This window comes from Ovis aries, chromosome 2, assembly GCF_016772045.2.
Source record: "Ovis aries strain OAR_USU_Benz2616 breed Rambouillet chromosome 2, ARS-UI_Ramb_v3.0, whole genome shotgun sequence".
NCBI classification, from domain to species: domain Eukaryota; kingdom Metazoa; phylum Chordata; class Mammalia; order Artiodactyla; family Bovidae; genus Ovis; species Ovis aries.
Window position 1 is genome coordinate 131568665 of NC_056055.1, and position 20899 is coordinate 131589563.

Sequence of the window (20899 nt, forward strand, 5' to 3'; positions counted from 1 at the left end):
TTTCACCTTCATCTTCTCTACTCTCATTTTTCAGAACCACCTGAAATTGACATGAAGAATTTCCCAAGCCATACCGTCTACGTTAGAGCTGGTTCAAACCTTAAAGTGGACATTCCGATTTCTGGAAAACCACTGCCCAAAGTGACCTTGTCAAAAGATGGTGTCCCACTGAAAGCAACCATGAGGTTTAATACTGAGATTACTGCTGAAAACCTGACCATCAATCTCAAAGAAAGTGTTGCCGCTGATGCTGGAAGATATGAGATCACAGCTGCCAACTCCAGTGGAACGACCAAAGCTTTCATTAACATCGTGGTACTGGACAGACCTGGTCCCCCAACTGGCCCTGTTGTGATAAGTGATATAACTGAAGACAGTGTGATTCTCAAATGGGAGCCACCTAAGTATGATGGTGGAACTCAGGTTACCAATTACATCGTACTTAAGAGAGAGACAAGTACTGCAGTATGGACGGAAGTGTCTGCAACAGTGGCAAGAACCATGATCAAAGTCATGAAACTGACCACAGGAGAAGAATACCAATTCCGCATCAAGGCAGAAAACCGCTTTGGCATCAGTGATCACATAGATTCAGCTTGTGTGGTTGTCAAGCTACCATACAGTAAGTTGTTGAACTTCTCAAAGATCCCACGTTTCCAAATACAAAAATGTTTGAAATGTCTATATTAACCATGGGATTTCTGTCTTTCATAGCAACACCTGGACCACCATCTACACCATGGGTCACCAATGTCACTCGAGAAAGTATCACCGTGGGCTGGCATGAACCAGTGTCCAATGGAGGCAGTCCAGTTATAGGCTATCACCTGGAGATGAAAGACAGAAACAGCATCTTATGGCAAAAAGCCAACAAAATGCTCATCCGCACAACCCACTTCAAAGTCACAACAGTTAGTGCCGGATTAATCTATGAATTCAGGGTGTATGCAGAAAATGCTGCTGGGATTGGGAAACCCAGCCATCCTTCAGAACCAGTCCTAGCCATTGATGCCTGCGGTATGTATTGGTCACAAGAAGGACAGTTCCGACTACTTAGCAATGCAAACCTTCTTTCTGCAAAGTAAAATAATGATCTAAGTGCACCAATCTGCTTTCTGTCTTTTCACAGAACCCCCAAGAAACCTTCGTATCACTGACATTTCAAAGAACTCTGTCAACCTTTCATGGCAACAACCCGCTTTTGATGGAGGAAGCAAGATTACAGGCTACATGGTTGAGAGACGAGACCTTCCAGATGGCAGATGGACCAAGGCCAGCTTTACCAATGTTACCGAGACTCACTTCACTGTCTCTGGCTTGACTCAGAATGCCCAGTATGAATTCCGTGTCTTTGCTAGAAATGCCGTCGGGTCCATCAGCAATCCATCCGAGGTTGTAGGCCCCATCACGTGCATTGATTCCTATGGTAAGCATTTTTAGTACTTTGAACCACAGCAGTAATTTAACTCAATATTCTATCTTACTTTTTCTGGTCCTAATCTATAGGATAAGTTTTACCATGTACCTTGTTAGATATTTAGGAGAAATTATGAATTACCTGGGGGTGGTGGGTGGTCTTAGGAAAATTCCATAACACCCCAGGCCTTTTGGCTTAACTGTAAAACATGAGATTTGGACTACAGGATAGCAAAAGGCCTTCCTGATTTCAGTCTTTTATGATTCTTTGATTATATGAATTAGTACTTTCATATTTCTATTTAAAATTTTCAGCATCAATAATTAAAGTGACGGTTGGATGCTCAGAGAATATTCCTCTTAAACAAGTGAAAACTAAACAGAGGTGTTAATGATGATAAATATTAGCAGCAGCTAACATTTGCTGTGTACCTTCAATGAGTTCTCTCCCCTAGTTCCAACAGCCTTAAGATCAGCTCATTTTACAGAAGAGAAAGTGAGGTTTAGCGTGTGTACATAACTTCCCCAACATCAAAGCAGCTTATGAATGATAGAGGGGAAATTCAAACAGACTTCAGAATTCTCTCTACATTGCCGTTGTCCGAAATACACATACACATCCCCAAATACACTACTGGAAAATAAGTAGCACATTCAACTCAACAGTAGTTTAAAAACTAAAATTTCACGAGAGTTAGGTACCGAGTGATGCCGTTTCTAAAAATCCCCCATTTCCAAGGGGTATCTCTGTGGTATCGGGGCAGAAGTACCCACTTCCATCTTCATGATGAGACTGCTCGGGCCTCTCTCTATAAACCAGGCTTAGTAGACACTGAGTGAGTATTTGTGAGACTGTGAAGCAAGTCAATTAATTCTGTTTCTCAAAACTTGTAAGCAGCCTGGCACAAAACCAGTCCAGGGGAGTATACAGCTCTGTGAGTAGAGAATTCAGCATTAAGGGTCTGCTGTAAACTGCCCCCACTTGAATACCAGTGAACTGGGAAGGGAAATAAAAAGAACCAGATCATTGTTCTGTGTCCCATTTCATTACTGGAATAAAACACGTAATAGACTTTACATTTCAAAGGCACTTAAATCCCTGTGCAATTAGTGCTGTCACTGGGGTTCAGAGCTTGCTCACCATCTTTCTTCCTCATCTGAGACAGAAAAGTAGCTTATAAGATTAAATATAAAATATAAATGGGATTAGAACTACCGTGGGTACATGTATTATTTAATAAAGGCCAATGAGCTTACTTTGAAGTTGCTGTGATTATTTTCTTCATCCTTGTGATCTTTTAAACATTTATGATCTGTTTTTCTTACAGGTGGACCTCTAATTGATTTGCCTCTAGAATATACAGAAGTTGTCAAATGCAGAGCAGGGACATCTGTGAAGCTCAGAGCTGGCATTTCTGGCAAACCTGAGCCTACAATTGAGTGGTATAAAGATGACAAAGAATTACAAACCAATGCACTGGTCTGTGTCGAAAATACTACTGACCTTGCATCGGTACTCATCAAAGATGCAACTCGCCTTAATAGTGGAACCTATGAATTAAAACTAAGGAATGCCATGGGCTCAGCCTCAGCCACGATTAGACTGCAGATCCTTGGTAGGTGCTGAATGCAGGCCAACATCATATTTCACTTGCCTAAAATTTAATGATTTTAAAATAGAAACTTTTCTAAATTTATTAATATACTGTTTTGTTCTTTCATTGACAGACAAACCAGGACCTCCAGGTGGACCAATTGAATTTAAGACTGTCACTGCTGAAAAGATAACTCTTCTCTGGCAGCCTCCGGCAGATGATGGTGGTGCAAAAATCACTCACTACATCGTGGAAAAGCGTGAGACAAGCCGCGTTGTGTGGTCTATGGTGTCTGAAAATTTGGAAGAGTGCATCATTAAGACCACCAAAATCATCAAAGGAAATGAATACGTCTTCCGGGTTCGCGCTGTGAACAAATATGGAATTGGTGATGCACTGGAATCTCACCCAGTGATAGCAAGGAATGCATTTGGTAAGATACGATTTCATTAGAAAACTAAAATCAAATACATGAAAATTTATTTAATTACTTATTTTCAGTGTATCAAATTCTACCAGGTGATCATTTTATTCCTTGAGTATTAGTTGTAATTGCTTTGAAATAAATGAGACCTTGTTTTAAGTCAAGGCACTAAATAGTATCTCCAACAGCAAGTTTGGTAAATGTTGGCTTAGATTAAGATTATCTTTGAGACTCTTCTACGTCATGCAGCCATTACTAATCCATTTACAAATGTCTGTTTGCTCAGATAGCATCTCATTTCTCAAATTTCTATCATTACTCACTGAAATGAGTGAAATTCATGAAAATTTAAAAATAAACTGGGATATCCCTGGCAGTCCAGTGGTTAGGACTTGATGCTTTCACTGGCAGAGACTGGGTTCAGTTCCTGGTCAGGGGAGCTAAGATCCCACAAGCTGTGTGACGTGACCATAAATAAATTCATAAGTAAACAAATACTATTCTGCTAGCTATTAATAGTTTCCAGAGCTTGATTGACTTATTTTCTTGCTCATCATATCACTTCTCATAATGATCCTTTTCACCAGGTGGAAAATATAATAAATGAGACAAATATCCTTAAGTAGGACTTGAAGATTAAAAAGTAGAATCTATCAGTCATGTTGACTCTTTTAACTCACTTTCCTCTTCCTTTTTAAACAGTCACACCTGGGCCTCCCAGCGTGCCAGAGGTGACAAAGATTAACAAGAATTCGATGACTGTTGTCTGGAGCAGGCCGGTCGCAGATGGTGGCAGTGACATAAGTGGTTATATCCTGGAGAAACGAGACAAGAAGAGTCTTGGATGGTTTAAAGTCCTAAAAGAGACAATCCGTGACACCAGACAGAAGGTGACAGGACTCACGGAACACAGTGACTATCAATACCGAGTTTGTGCTATAAATGCTGCTGGACAGGGTCCATTTTCTGAACCATCTGACTTCTACAAAGCTGCTGATCCTATTGGTAAGTGCAGCCTCTTCACCTGTGTCATCGTTCACGTCGCCCAGTTGTACCCAGTTGCATAATTATGGTATTATGACTGTCCATTCCAGATCCACCAGGCCCACCGGCTAAGATAAGAATTGCAGATTCAACTAAATCATCCATCACTCTTGGATGGAGTAAACCTGTCTATGATGGGGGCAGTGCTGTTACTGGATATGTTGTTGCCATGAGACAAGGAGAGGAAGAGGAATGGACTGTTGTCTCTGCCAAAGGAGAAGTCAGAACTACAGAATATGTGGTATCCAACCTGAGTCCTGGAGTCAATTACTACTTCCAGGTGTCTGCTGTAAACTGTGCCGGACAAGGTGAACCCATAGCAATGACTGAACCCGCACAAGCTAGAGACATACTGGGTACGTACCTACTGATGTGATTATGCTTTTATTTTAATAGAGTGCCTCCAGGAAATCACTCATTTCCTTGCTTTAAAATTCACTGTATATGTCCATTTTATGTCTACAGAGGAACCAGAGATCGACCTAGACGTGGCTTTTAGGACCTCCATTATAGCTAAAGCTGGCGAAGATGTACACGTGTTGATTCCCTTCAAAGGCAGACCTCCACCTACTGTCACATGGAGAAAAGATGAGAAGAATCTTGGCAGTGATGCCCGCTACAGCATTCAAAACACTGACTCATCTTCATTACTCATTATCCCTCAAGTCACTCGCCATGATACAGGCAAATATATTCTCACAATAGAAAATGGTGTTGGTCAACCAAAGTCTTCAACTGTGAGTGTTAAAGTGCTTGACACACCAGCCGCCTGCCAAAAACTACAGATTAAACATGTTTCTCAAGGCACAGTCACTTTGTTCTGGGAACCTCCTCTCATTGACGGAGGATCTCCTATAATTAATTACATCATTGAGAAGAAAGATGCCACCAAGAGAACATGGTCTTCTGTGTCACACAAATGTTCTAGCACGTCCTTTAAAGTAACAGATTTGTCGGAGAAAACTCCGTTCTTCTTCAGAGTTTTTGCAGTAAATGAAATTGGAATTGGGGAACCCTGTGAAACCACAGAGCCTGTGAAGGCTGCCCAAGTGCCAGCACCTATACGCGATCTCTCAGTGAAAGACTCAACAAAGACATCTGTTACTCTGAGCTGGACCAAGCCCGACTTTGATGGTGGCAGTGTAATCACAGATTATATTGTGGAAAGGAAAGGTAAAGGTGAACAAACGTGGTCACATGCTGGAATAAGTAAGACATGTGAAATTGAGGTTGGCCAGCTCAAGGAACTGTCAGAGCTGGAATTCAGAGTGTCTGCCAGAAATGAGAAAGGGCTGAGTGATGATGTCACTATTGGGCCAATTACAGTGAAAGAACTTGTAATTCCACCTGAAGTTAACCTGTCAGAAATCCCTGGGGCACAAGTCGCTGTGAGAATCGGACATAATTTGCACCTCGAATTACCTTATAAAGGAAAACCCAAGCCGTCTATCAGTTGGTTGAAAGATGGTTTGCCACTGAAAGAAAGTGAACACGTTCGTTTGGGTAAAACTGAAAACAAACTTACTCTGAGTATAAAGAATGCGAAGAAGGAGAATGGAGGGAAATACACCATTATTCTCGATAACGCAGTCTGTCGAAACGCATATCCCATTACAGTCATCACACTTGGCCCGCCATCTAAGCCCAAAGGGCCCATTCGATTCGAGGAAATCAAGGCCGATAGTGTCATCATGTCCTGGGATGTGCCTGATGATGATGGAGGAGGTGAAATTACCTGTTACAGCATTGAGAAGCGAGAAGCTTCACAAACTAATTGGAAGATGGTGTGTTCCAGCGTTGCCCGGACAACGTTCAAAGTTCCTAATCTAGTCAAAGATGCCGAATATCAGTTTAGAGTTAGGGCAGAAAACAGATATGGAGTCAGCCAACCACTTGTCTCAAACATCATTTTGGCCAAACACCAGTTCAGGATTCCTGGCCCCCCAGGAAAGCCAGTTACATACAATGTGACTTCTGATGGCATGTCACTCACTTGGGATGCTCCAGTTTACGATGGTGGTTCAGAAGTTACTGGATACCATGTTGAAAAGAAAGAAAGAAACAGCATCCTCTGGCAAAGAATTAATATGTCACCAATATCTGGAAGAGAATATAGAGCTACTGGATTAATGGAAGGCCTGGATTACCAGTTCCGTGTATTCGCTGAAAATTCTGCTGGCCTAAGCTCACCTAGCGACCCAAGCAAATTTACCTTAGCTGTTTCCCCAGTAGGTAAGTGACTGAAGATTATTCCAGTTTATTTAATTCAGCAACTAATGTGTTTCTAACACTAATTTTTTTCCACATATCACCTTCTCGCGTATTTTCTTGACACTAGAGTTGGTCAGGTAAAGCAAGGGGAATGATTTTAAATCAGTCTAATAAAGTAATTTTTAAAATGTTTTTAAAGATTCTGATACCAAAAAATTTCAATTAATGGCTAAAATGAGTTTGGGGGATTTATTCATTTTTTTCCCCTTCCATTGAGGATTAAGAGTTGATTACAGAAGTAACGACACCTTTAACTTTCATATAATTTTTAGACCCACCTGGCACTCCTGACTACATTGATGTCACCCGGGAAACCATCACACTGAAATGGAACCCACCGCTGCGTGATGGAGGCAGTAAGATAGTGGCCTACAGCATCGAGAAACGGCAAGGGAGCGATCGATGGACCAGATGCAACTTTACTGACGTCAGTGAATGTCAGTACACGGTAACAGGACTCAGTCCTGGGGATCGATATGAGTTCAGAATAATCGCAAGAAATGCTGTTGGAACCATAAGCCCACCGTCACAGTCTTCTGGTGTTATCATGACCAGAGATGAAAATGGTAAGCATTTACAACTGATTTCCAGTGTAACTAAGAACATCCACGTTTTTAAATATATATGTTTTTGGTCCCTGGTGTGTAAAATGAGAATAAAACCAATGCTTCATACAGATTACCAAAGGTTGTTAGGTAGATGAATTAGATTTTTCTACCTCTCCAGATGAAGAGAAGAAAAAGATGTGATTAGCATCAACTTTTTACTGCGTCTATTATTTCATTTCCACATAAATAGCATGCAAATGGGGATGGTTTTTAGCTTTGTAATTTCAGTCATTTATAATAAAGAATGAAGTTCTCAAGAATAACAGTCCATTTCTATTGAAATCGCACGAATTCAACAGCACAGATATCTTGCCTGAGTGCAGCTGATGGCGTGGAACAGGAACGCGTTTGAATATGCAGCAGTATTAGGAAGTAGACGACCTACAAATATGTCATTCCTCTTTTTACAAGTGGAAATTCAAGAGTAATAACATGACAAACATAGGAGATAACAATATGCACATGTTTAACCTTAGAGTCTAAATTCTCAACCGTCAATCATACTCTCAAAATAGCCTTTGGTATAAGGATTACCCTTCCAGGTTTTATGATATGGTGCTAATGAAAAACATGTTTGTTTACGTCTTTATTAAACCGAATTAATGTATATAATTGTATTTCTTTTACAGTTGCACCAACTGTAGAGTTTGGCCCTGAGTACTTTGATGGTATCACTATTAAATCTGGAGAGAGCCTTAGAATTAAAGCTTTGGTACAAGGACGACCAGTACCTCGAGTAACCTGGTTCAAAGATGGAGTAGAAATTGAGAAGAAGATGAACATGGAAATAACCGATGTCCTTGGATCCACCAGCCTCTTTGTTAGAGATGCTACTCGGGACCATCGTGGTGTATACAGAGTGGAAGCCAAAAATGCATCCGGCTCCACAAAAGCAGAGATTACAGTGAGAGTACAAGGTAAACTTCTAAAATAGCTTCTTAATCTTACAATGTACAGAACTTGGATTAAAGACAGGCCTAATTGCATTTTAATGGACAAGCAAAAAGAAACTAACTCCAGAATCTTTTTCTTACAGATACACCAGGAAAACCAGTTGGGCCAATAAGATTCACCAATATAACTGGCGAGAAGATGACCCTGTGGTGGGACGCGCCACACAATGACGGCTGTGCCCGCGTATCTCACTACCTGATTGAAAAACGGGAAACCAGCAGACTTGCTTGGGCACTAATTGAGGACAATTGTGAAGGTCTCAGCTATACAGCCACAAAACTAATAACTGGCAATGAATACCAATTCCGTATTTCTGCAGTTAACAAGTTTGGTGTTAGCCGGCCACTGGATTCCGACCCAGTGGTTGCTCAAATACAGTACAGTAAGTGACCTTTTTTACCAAGAGGCACTATGTCATAAGGTCAGTTTCCAAGCACACACGTCTAATTGGTGTCTTTCTTTGTTTTCACCTCACAGCTATTCCTGATGCCCCTGGCACTCCAGAACCTAGTAATGTAACAGGCAATAGCATTACTCTAACATGGGCCAGGCCAGAATCAGACGGTGGCAGTGAAATTCAACAGTACATCCTTGAAAGGAGAGAAAAGAAGAGCACACGATGGGTGAAAGTGACCAGCAAACGACCCATCTGTGAGACAAGATTCAAAGTCACAGGTCTGACAGAAGGCAACGAGTATGAATTCCACGTCATGGCTGAAAATGCCGCAGGGGTAGGACCTGCAAGCGGCGTCTCACGACTAATCAAATGCAGAGAGCCTGTCAACCCACCAGGCGCGCCTGCTGTGGTGAAAGTGACAGACACATCAAAGACAACTGTGAGCTTAGAATGGTCTAAGCCAGTGTTTGACGGAGGATTGGAGATAATTGGGTACATTATTGAAATGTGCAAAGCTGACCTGGGAGACTGGCACAAGGTGAACGCAGAAGCGTGTGTGAAAACAAGATATACAGTCACCGATCTGCAGGCAGGTGAAGAATACAAATTCCGGGTTAGTGCTGTCAATGCTGCTGGAAAAGGAGACAGCTGTGAAGTGACTGGCACCATTAAAGCAGTTGACCAATTATCAGCTCCTGAGTTAGACATCGATGCCAACTTCAAGCAGACTCATGTTGTGAGAGCTGGGGCCAGCATTCGCCTCTTCATTGCCTATCAGGGTAGACCAACTCCGACAGCTGTATGGAGCAAACCGGACTCTAACCTTAGCATTCGGGCTGACATCCACACAACAGATTCCTTCAGCACCCTCACCGTGGAAAAGTGCAACAGAAGTGACGCAGGGAAATATACCCTTACTGTAGAAAACAACAGCGGTAGTAAGTCAATCACTTTCACCGTAAAGGTGCTGGACTCTCCAGGACCACCTGGCCCGATTACCTTCAAGGATGTGACCCGGGGCTCTGCTACATTGATGTGGGATGCCCCTCTCCTTGATGGAGGTGCCCGAATTCATCACTATGTGGTAGAGAAACGAGAAGCCAGTCGCCGTAGCTGGCAGGTGGTCAGTGAAAAATGCATTCGTCAGATCCTCAGGGTCAGTGACCTGCTAGAAGGCGTTCCATACTATTTCCGTGTTTCTGCAGAAAATGAGTATGGTGTTGGTGAACCCTATGAAATGCCAGAACCAATGGTAGCCACAGAACAACCTGCTCCACCTAGGAGACTTGATATTGTTGACACAAGCAAGTCCTCTGTAGTCTTAGCTTGGCTTAAACCTGACCATGATGGAGGCAGCCGAATCACTGGCTACCTGCTCGAAATGAGACAAAAGGGATCTGACTTCTGGGTTGAAGCTGGTCACACCAAACAGATGACTTTCACAGTGGAGCGCCTCGTTGAGAACACTGAATATGAATTCCGTGTGAAGGCCAAGAATGATGCTGGCTACAGTGAACCCAGGGAAGCCTTCTCTTCTGTCATCATCAAGGAGCCTCAGATTGAGCCCACTGCTGACCTCACTGGAATCACCAATCAGCTCATAACCTGCAAAGCAGGAAGCACATTTACCATTGACGTGCCAATCAGTGGTCGTCCCGCCCCCAAGGTAACATGGAAACTTGAAGAAATGAGACTTAAGGAGACAGATCGAGTGAGTATCACAACGACAAAAGACAGAACCACCTTGTCTGTAAAGGACAGCATGAGAGGTGACTCTGGAAGGTACTTCTTGACCCTGGAAAATACAGCTGGTGTTAAAACATTTACCATCACGGTTGTGGTCATCGGAAGGCCAGGTCCCGTAACCGGCCCCATTGAAGTCTCATCTATCTCATCTGAATCATGTGTCCTGTCATGGGCGGAACCTCAAGACAACGGAGGCACCGATATTACCAATTACATTGTTGAAAAGCGGGAATCAGGTACAACAGCTTGGCAGCTTGTCAATTCCAGTGTCAAGCGCACTCAGATTAAAGTCACTCATCTCACAAAGTATATGGAATATTCTTTCCGTGTCAGTTCAGAGAACAGATTTGGTGTCAGCAAGCCTGTAGAATCAGCACCAATCGTGGCTGAGCATCCATTTGGTAAGAAAATTAAAATCATATTACCAAGTCTCTGTTACTAAATATTTCCCCTGAATGTTATTTATATTCTGTATTTATATTTTGAAACTCTATTTATATTTTGATACCTTTGTTTATATTTAGTCCCACCAAGTGCACCTACCAGACCTGAGGTCTACTATGTGTCTGCCAATGCCATGTCTATTCGCTGGGAAGAACCCTACCATGACGGTGGCAGTAAAGTCATCGGCTACTGGGTTGAAAAGAAAGAACGTAACACCATTCTTTGGGTGAAAGAAAACAAAGTACCGTGCTTAGAGTGCAACTACAAAGTGACCGGTTTGGTAGAAGGACTGGAGTATCAGTTCAGAACATATGCACTCAATGCCGCAGGCGTTAGCAAAGCCAGCGAAGCTTCAAGACCTGTGATGGCTCAAAACCCAGTGGGTAGGTATCAGAATTTAAGGGTACATTTGTTTATCATCATCATCAGTACTAGCAGAATTCAGAGTTGTATCTAACCTCACTTTTGTCTCCCTTCCAGATGCACCAGGAAGACCAGAGGTAACAGATGTCACCCGATCGACAGTGTCACTGATCTGGTCTGCCCCGGTGTATGATGGCGGCAGCAAGGTCGTGGGCTACATCATAGAGCGTAAGCCAGTCAGTGAAGTTGGAGACGGTCGCTGGCTCAAGTGCAACTACACCATTGTATCTGACAACTTCTTCACCGTTACCGCTCTCAGTGAAGGAGACACTTACGAATTCCGTGTGTTGGCCAAGAATGCAGCAGGCGTAATTAGCAAAGGATCAGAATCCACAGGCCCCGTCACTTGCCGAGATGAATACGGTAAAAATAATAATAATAATCCATGTTCTCCTTTTAAATTATCACAGTTTCTGTGACAACAGACTATCATATATTCATTCACATTTTGTCTATGACAGCTCCACCCAGAGCTGAACTGGATGCCAGATTGCAGGGTGATCTGGTCACCATCAGAGCAGGCTCGGATCTTGTTCTTGATGCTGCAGTTGGTGGCAAACCTGAACCCAAGATTATCTGGACCAAAGGGGACAAAGAACTAGATATGTGTGAGAAAATCTCTCTGCAGTACACTGGCAAACGCGCAACTGCTGTGATCAAGTTCTGTGACAGAAGTGATAGTGGAAAATACACTTTAACAGTGAAGAATGCCAGTGGGACGAAGGCTGTGTCTGTCCTGGTCAAAGTTCTCGGTAAGAGCGTCAAATGATTTTTGATTTCCATAGCTTTCTCAAATGTGTGCAGAAAGAAGGACCTTCCTCATTGCTCATCCCTACATCTGTTTTAGATTCCCCGGGCCCGTGTGGAAAGCTCACCGTCAGCAGAGTAACTGAGGAGAAGTGCACTTTAGCTTGGAGCCTTCCTCAGGAAGATGGAGGAGCAGAAATCACTCACTACATAGTGGAAAGACGCGAGACAAGCAGGCTCCACTGGGTGATTGTGGAAGCCGAATGCCCCACCCTATCCCATGTGGTTACCAGACTCATCAAGAACAACGAATACATATTCCGAGTGCGGGCAGTAAACAAATATGGCCCTGGTGTACCTATTGAATCAGAGCCCATTGTTGCCAGAAACTCCTTCAGTGAGTATTAACACTTAAACAACTCACCAGTGGAAGCGTCATGGGATCAAGGGATGGGGTGGGCAGGGGGCAGACAGTCATAGAAATAGTGATTTTGTGCAATTCTGATCAACCTTTTATTCTCATAAAAATATAAACAGCTATTCCATCACAACCTGGCATACCTGAAGAAGTTGGAGCTGGCAAAGAGCATATCATCATTCAGTGGGCGAAACCTGAATCTGATGGTGGCAATGAGATCAGCAACTACTTGGTAGACAAACGTGAGAAGAAGAGCCTGCGCTGGACGCGTGTGAACAAAGACCACGTGGTGTACGATACCAGGCTGAAGGTGACTGGCCTAATGGAAGGTTGTGATTACCAGTTCCGGGTGACTGCAGTAAATGCTGCTGGTAACAGCGAACCCAGCGAAGCTTCCAACTTTATCTCCTGCAGAGAACCATCATGTGAGTTCCAAGACTCATTCATACTCCTAATGCCCATCAAAATCATATTACAAAGAATTGTCTAATATGCAGTTTCCAAGAACTCGTAGAATCTATGACTGGCCTAGAAAGGCATATGCTTGTTAGAAGGACTTTACAGCCTAAGACAGAAAATATTTCAACAAATACTTCTGTTGATAAGTTAGCAGTTAAATTGCTGGAAATTGTTGCAGTTATTTTCTAATCTGTGAAAAAAAAAATATTTTCCTACTACCAATATGAAAGGGATGTCTCTTGCAAATCTTCCTAAGGATGGAGGTAATTTTGTTGTAATGATAATAACTACTGAAGAGAAAAAAAAGGACAATGTCTCCTTTAAGAGGCTTAGCAGAACAGAAAGTTTCTACTATCTTAATAAGTACCTAACAAAATAATTGTCACAAGAGCCTCAAAAATAAGTTGGCAAATCCTTATACAAAAAGTTTAAGCCTAAGAACTAAAAGGAATAAATCACTGGGATTGACTCAGGGGAAGTAGAAGATATTTATTCCTGTACTTACTAGAAATGTAGAGGTGACAACAATATTGACCTTGTTGAAAGCTGAGCTCCCAAAGAAAGGTCCTGGGACTTCCCCAGTGGTCCAGAAGTTGAAATTCTGTGCTTCCACTGCAGGGGCACAGGTTCACTAAGTTCCTATATGCCACTGCTGCTGCTGCTAAGTCGCTTCAGTCATGTCCGATTCTGTGCAACCCCATAGACGGCAGCCCACCAGGCTCCCCCGTCCCTGGGATTCTCCAGGCAAGAGCACTGGAGTGGGTTGCCATTTCCTTCTCCAATGTGTGAAAGTGAATCGCTCAGTGGTGTCCAACTCGTAGCGACCCCATGGACTGCAGCCCACCAGGCTCCTCTATCCATTGGGTTTTCTAGGCAAGAGTACTGGAGTGGCTTGCCATTGCCTTCTCTGCCTATATGCCACTGGGCACAGCCAAAAAGAGAAAAAAAAAAGTCCCTGAGAATGAGTACTGTAAGCAATGAACTTAGTAGGACACAGTGTATCTAGCCAAGGTGGCCAGGGAGAAACATCTGCCTGTCTAAAGAAGTTTTTAACTCTTAAAATAATAAAGATAGTAACTCCAGAACACACAGTGCCATCTTATAATATCAGAAGACCTTAGTTACAAAGAGCGTCTCAGTGAGTGTAGACAAAGAACAGCAATCAATGCCTGAGTGAATCTTACAAATCAAAAATACAAATCTCATAGCTTCCTTATGTGTATAATATCCTTCTTTCCACAGATACCCCTGGACCACCTTCTGCTCCACGCGTTGTAGATACCACCAAGCACAGCATCAGTTTAGCCTGGACCAAGCCCATGTATGATGGTGGCACTGACATCATAGGATACGTTCTTGAAATGCAAGAGAAGGACACTGATCAGTGGTACCGAGTGCATACCAAAGCCACAATAAGAAACAACGAATTCACTGTGACAGACCTTAAAATGGGCCAGAAATACTCCTTCAGAGTTGCTGCTGTGAATGTGAAGGGCATGAGCGAATACAGCGAGTCAACTGCAGAAATTGAGCCTGTGGAAAGACTGGGTATTTCTAATTCAAGGTTTTAGGTGAATTATTTTTCTTATCACACTTGTTCATAAATTAATTAAGCTTTGACATTTACTTTCCAGAAATACCAGATCTGGAGCTTGCAGATGACTTGAAGAAGACCGTGACCATCAGAGCTGGGGCCTCACTACGGCTGATGGTGTCTGTATCTGGAAGACCACCACCCGCCATCACATGGACCAAAAAGGGCATTGACCTTGCAAGTCGGGCGATCATTGACAACACTGAGAGTTATTCTCTGCTTATTGTGGACAAAGTCAACCGGTACGATGCTGGAAAATACACCATTGAAGCCGAAAACCAATCTGGCAAGAAATCAGCAACCGTCCTCGTTAAAGTATACGGTAAGTATTGGTCTTAATACTATGCAATGAGTAGATTCTTTAAAAACAAACGCCTTGACCTCTGATTGATCACCTCTCTAGAAGGAACTATGTTAAGTATATTTTCCTAACCCCTTCCCCGCAGAATCTATCAACTAATCTGTCAAATAAGAAGTATGGATCCTTCATTCTCTCTGTTTTTTTAGATACTCCTGGCCCCTGTCCTTCAGTGAGAGTTAAGGAAGTATCAAGAGATTCTGTGACCATCACTTGGGAAGTTCCCACAATTGATGGTGGAGCACCTGTCAACAATTATATTATTGAAAAGCGTGAAGCTGCCATGAGAGCATTCAAAACAGTAACTACCAAATGCAGCAAGACACTCTACAGGATTTCTGGACTTATAGAAGGAACCATGTACTATTTCAGGGTGTTGCCAGAAAATATTTATGGCATTGGAGAGCCTTGTGAAACATCTGATGCAGTTCTGGTCTCAGAAGTGCCTTTGGTGCCTACGAAGCTAGAAGTGGTCGATGTCACCAAATCCACTGTTACCCTTGCCTGGGAGAAACCACTCTATGACGGTGGGAGCCGACTCACTGGCTACGTTCTCGAGGCCTGCAAAGCTGGCACTGAGAGATGGATGAAGGTTGTCACCTTAAAACCCACAGTCCTAGAGCACACTGTTATTTCCTTAAATGAAGGTGAACAGTACTTATTTAGAGTAAGGGCACAAAACGAGAAAGGTGTGTCAGAACCAAGAGAGATCGTCACAGCCGTGACTGTAAAAGACCTCAGAGGTATGTACCAAAACACCAAGATAACAATAATAGTAAAGCAAAATGAAGGAAACATTCAGAATTCATGACATCCTGTGATTAGAAATTATACTTAAGAATAAATACCTACTTTCTTTCTCATAGTGTTGCCAACAATTGATCTTTCTACAATGCCTCAAAAGACCATCCATGTCCCAGCTGGCAAACCGGTAGAGCTGGTGATACCAATTGCTGGTCGCCCACCTCCTGCTGCTTCCTGGTTCTTCGCTGGTTCTAAACTAAGAGAATCAGAGCGTGTCACAGTTGAAACTCATACTAAGGTAGCTAAATTAACCATCCGGGAAACCACTATCAAAGATACTGGAGACTATGTACTTGAACTGAAGAATGTAACTGGAACTACGTCAGAGACCATTAAAGTCATCATTCTCGGTAGGAACATGGGAAAAGGCACAAGCAAATTGTTCATGCTCAGTCACCCAATTTTGATTTGAAGTGAAAATTAATATCTGGAATTTCCTTTTCTTTTGTAGACAAGCCTGGTCCACCATCTGGGCCTATCAAGGTTGATGAAATTGATGCTACTTCAGTGACCATTTCCTGGGAACCACCCGAACTGGACGGTGGCGCTCCGCTGAGTGGCTATGTAGTAGAACAACGTGATGCCCACCGCCCGGGATGGCTGCCTGTGTCTGAGTCAGTGACCAGATCAACATTCAAGTTTACCAGACTCATCGAAGGAAATGAGTATGTGTTCCGGGTGGCTGCGACAAACCGCTTTGGGATTGGATCCTACTTGCAGTCTGAAGTCATAGAATGTCGCAGCAGCATCAGTAAGTCCTGAGCCCTTCTGCCATTCTCCTCACCTCTAAATGTTAACAAGAAGGAATTTGTTTTTAATATGCCCTTATGTAAGTAAAAAGAGGTCCAAAATTAATCCCAGGGTCATTCTAAGGTTTCTATACCTCCTTTTCTTGGAGGGGTTTTCAACATGGTTAAGGTTTTTGTTTTGTTTTGTTTTTTTATGAAAGAAAGAGAGGAGGGAGTTAGGAAAGGATGGATAGAAGGAGAGGAAGGAGGGAGGGAAGACTGGCTGTTACAGTGAGGAAAAAATACAGAATACACATTTAAAATGTTTATGAAGTTGAAGAAAATGAGGAACAGCAAGAAAGGTGCAAAAATGAAAACACTAGAAAAATAGTCCTAAGAGTCTTACATACCTGTTTAAAATGGTATATCCGAGACACACAATGTATGGGTCTTTAATTTATTCATGGTGCCATGGTGTGTTTACCTCTGTCTTGCTGCAGACATTCCTGGACCTCCAGAAACGTTACAGATATTTGATGTCTCCCGTGAGGGCATGACACTTACTTGGTACCCACCAGAAGATGACGGTGGCTCCCAAGTGACTGGATACATCGTGGAACGCAAAGAAGTGAGAGCAGATCGGTGGGTCCGTGTGAATAAAGTGCCAGTGACAATGACACGATACCGCTCCACTGGCCTTATTGAAGGCTTGGAATATGAACACCGTGTCACGGCCATTAACGTGAGAGGGACTGGAAAACCAAGCCGTCCTTCCAAACCCACCGTTGCCATGGATCCAATTGGTAAATACCTTCTGTATAAAAGTTCATTGAGATATAATTTAATATAGTAATGTTCACCTTCCTGAAATGTAGAATTCTGTGAGTTTGGGGAAATGTATGGTTGTATAACCACCACCGCCACCACAATCAAATTATAGAATATTTCCATCAGCCCAAAAAGTTCATTTGTGTCCTTTGTCGTCAATCCTCTCCCCACTCCCAACCCTTAGCTGCATTGGAGAAGTAACTTCTTATATTCTTCTCTTGAATCTACTTCTCCCTCTTTAAAATAGAACTCATGATATCACAGTTAAAATTTTTAAGCAAGTTAGTATTTCTCAAAGCAGTTTAAAGACTGATATTAAATGGAAGATAGTATTAGTGATCATAAACAAAGCATATATAAGACAAAGGAAAAAGCAAGAGTTTTAAGTAGTTTTAACTGATAAAATGAATTAAATATTTACAAAATGAAAAATAGCCTAATGTTATATTCCATGTCTCCACAATTCACTGAAATCATTAGGTTTTTAGCATCCGATTTTCAACTTTGCAGAAACTTTTAACAAGTATGTTATTGTTCTTATTTTCCAGCTCCTCCAGGAAAGCCACAAAACCCAAGAGTTACTGACACAACAAGGACATCAGTCTCCCTGGCCTGGAGCGTACCAGAAGATGAAGGAGGATCTAAAGTCACAGGCTACTTGATCGAAATGCAAAAAGTCGATCAACATGAATGGACCAAATGCAACACCACCCCAACCAAAATTCGGGAGTATACTCTCACACACCTACCTCAGGGTGCCGAATACAGATTCCGTGTCCTAGCCTGTAACGCTGGTGGACCTGGGGAGCCTGCTGAGGTACCAGGAACAGTCAAAGTCACAGAAATGCTTGGTAAGAGATGGGATCACTTACTTTTTGCTATATTTGCCTTGAGACTTATTTCCTATGCCTGTGTCCCAAAATGCTAATCATAACCTTACCTTTCTCCCCAGAATATCCTGACTGTGAACTTGATGAAAGATACCAGGAAGGTATCTTAGTAAGACAAGGTGGAGTCATCAGACTTACCATACCAATCAAAGGAAAACCATTCCCAATATGTAAATGGACCAAGGAAGGCCAAGACGTTAGTAAGCGTGCCATGATTGCAACCTCTGAAACTCACACTGAGCTTGTAATCAAAGAAGCAGACAGGGATGACTCTGGCACTTATGACCTGGTTCTGGAAAACAAATGTGGCAAGAAGGCTGTCTACATCAAGGTCAGGGTGATAGGAAATCCCAACACTCCAGAAGGGCCACTTGAATATGATGACATACAAGCTCGCTCTGTAAGGGTCAGCTGGAGACCCCCTGCCGATGATGGTGGTGCTGACATCTTGGGGTACATCCTGGAGAGACGCGAAGTGCCTAAATCCGCCTGGTACACCATTGACTCCAGAGTCCGAGGTACATCTCTGGTGGTAAAAGGCCTCAAAGAAAATGTGGAATACCATTTCCGTGTTTCAGCAGAAAACCAGTTTGGTATAAGCAAACCCTTGAAATCGGAGGAACCCGTCATACCAAAAACACCACTGAGTAAGTGCTCTTCCAACCATAACACTGTAAACTTCCTCTCAGTACTCTTTTGTTTCAAAATGAAAATCACCAGCTTACAAGAGTTGGAACTGTACCCTAACATGTGTGTTTTCCACTTACATTCTTAGACCCTCCCGAGCCTCCAAGCAATCCTCCAGAAATACTCGATGTGACCAAGAGTTCCGTCAGCTTGTCCTGGTCCCGGCCTAAAGATGATGGTGGTTCTCGGGTCACGGGCTATTACATTGAACGCAGGGAGACCTCAACTGACAAGTGGGTCAGACACAACAAGACTCAGATCACCACCACAATGTACACCGTCACCGGGCTCGTTCCTGATGCCGAGTATCAGTTCCGCATCATTGCGCAGAACGACGTTGGCCTAAGCGAGACCAGCCCTGCATCTGAACCAGTTGTTTGCAAAGATCCATTTGGTAAGGAAAGAATTTCTGAAGGGGCTAGAATCAGAGCGTCAAGCCATCTTTGCTCTCTTTCCATTACAACTGTTTTCAAATATTTCAGATAAGCCAAGCCAACCTGGAGAACTCGAGATTCTTTCAATATCCAAAGACAGCGTCACTCTGCAGTGGGAGAAACCCGAATGCGATGGTGGCAAAGAAATCCTTGGATACTGGGTTGAATACAGACAATCTGGAGACAGTGCCTGGAAGAAGAGCAGTAAGGACCGCATCAAAGACAGGCAGTTCACAATAGGAGGTTTGCTGGAAGCTACAGAGTATGAATTCAGGGTTTTCGCTGAGAACGAGACGGGGCTGAGCAGACCTCGAAGAACCGCTATGTCTGTAAAGACCAAACTAACGTGTAAGTAGCCGTTAGTTCTCTGCTTTCATTTACAAACTAAGCAACATGTAAAGGTTACTTCTTCCTCTATACGAGGTAGGTCTCCAGAAAGCTTTATTAGAGAGCAAGTGTTTGGAAAGAAAGAACTCAGTTTGGCATATGTGCACAAAGGGAACAGTTGATACATTCTAGAGGGAGTCATTCCAAGCACAAAGCCTCAGCAGTAAACCGTTAGATGCACTAAACTGAGTACATGCCTAGAGCAATTTCTCTCATGAATACAATGGATTTTAATACTCCTAATAAGACAAAGTGTCAACAAGTGTACCCCCTTCACTGAACCTAAGTTAAGGGCAAAGATACAAGGGTTTATAATGAACTCACATTTCCCCCAAACCCCATACATAGTTAATGCCTCCCAATCATAAAAAAGTCACTCTACATAATAATATGATATCCTCATTGAATCTCTACTTTCCAGATGATCCTCCAATCACTGTGAAGACTTAAGAATTAGACTCATGTAAATCATGGTGTCTAATAAGAGTATCAATCAGTACGATGAATTCATTCCTGATACACAAGGACAGTGGATTACAGATCCAGTAGTGACAATAATGCACTAATATTATGCATTTTCATACCCTTTAGCTGGAGAAGCCCCAGGAGTACGCAAAGAAATGAAGGATGTTACCACCAAACTGGGCGAAGCTGCTCAACTCTCATGCCAGATTGTCGGAAGGCCTCTGCCTGACATTAAGTGGTTCCGATTTGGTAAGGAGCTCGTACAAAGCCGCAAGTACAAAATGTCTTCAGATGGACGCACACATACTCTAACAGTAATGACGGAGGAACAGGAAGATGAAGGTGTTTATACCTGCGTAGCTACCAACGAGGTTGGAGAAGTAGAATCCAGCAGTAAGCTTCTCCTGCAAGCAACACCACAGTTCCATCCTGGTTACCCGCTGAAAGAGAAGTATTATGGTGCTGTGGGTTCGACGCTTCGACTTCATGTCATGTACATTGGCCGGCCAGTACCTGCCATCACTTGGTTCCGTGGCCAGAAACTTTTACAAAACTCAGAAAACATTACTATAGAAAACACAGAGCACTATACTCATCTTGTCATGAAGAACGTCCAGCGTAAGACTCATGCTGGGAAATACAAAGTTCAGCTCAGCAACGTCCTTGGAACGGTCGATGCCATGCTTGATGTGGAAATACAAGGTATTTTGTTTTCCTTTTCAGTGGTTTTTCTTCTTTAAAAAAAAAAAAAAGAAAGAAAGGTCTTGGGAGGCACACT

At 42.8% G+C, this 20899-nt stretch overlaps 1 protein-coding gene across 1 annotated transcript in view; it reads left to right on the forward strand.

The window, feature by feature from the left end:
* TTN (titin) overlaps positions 1–20899 on the forward strand; it is a 277391-nt gene that overhangs the window by 245177 nt on the left and 11315 nt on the right. The window contains exons 315-342 of the mRNA XM_060409682.1: positions 35–622; positions 715–1017; positions 1130–1426; positions 2745–3032; positions 3145–3444; positions 4138–4440; positions 4530–4835; positions 4945–6711; positions 7023–7316; positions 7988–8275; positions 8395–8694; positions 8790–10856; positions 10980–11282; positions 11380–11685; positions 11784–12074; positions 12170–12466; positions 12607–12912; positions 14189–14494; positions 14581–14862; positions 15048–15641; positions 15765–16052; positions 16154–16453; positions 16931–17233; positions 17807–18109; positions 18211–18795; positions 18924–19229; positions 19318–19617; positions 20248–20823. Coding sequence (XP_060265665.1) covers positions 35–622; positions 715–1017; positions 1130–1426; positions 2745–3032; positions 3145–3444; positions 4138–4440; positions 4530–4835; positions 4945–6711; positions 7023–7316; positions 7988–8275; positions 8395–8694; positions 8790–10856; positions 10980–11282; positions 11380–11685; positions 11784–12074; positions 12170–12466; positions 12607–12912; positions 14189–14494; positions 14581–14862; positions 15048–15641; positions 15765–16052; positions 16154–16453; positions 16931–17233; positions 17807–18109; positions 18211–18795; positions 18924–19229; positions 19318–19617; positions 20248–20823 — 12747 coding nt within the window. The remainder of the gene's footprint in view (positions 1–34; positions 623–714; positions 1018–1129; positions 1427–2744; positions 3033–3144; positions 3445–4137; positions 4441–4529; positions 4836–4944; positions 6712–7022; positions 7317–7987; positions 8276–8394; positions 8695–8789; positions 10857–10979; positions 11283–11379; positions 11686–11783; positions 12075–12169; positions 12467–12606; positions 12913–14188; positions 14495–14580; positions 14863–15047; positions 15642–15764; positions 16053–16153; positions 16454–16930; positions 17234–17806; positions 18110–18210; positions 18796–18923; positions 19230–19317; positions 19618–20247; positions 20824–20899) is intronic.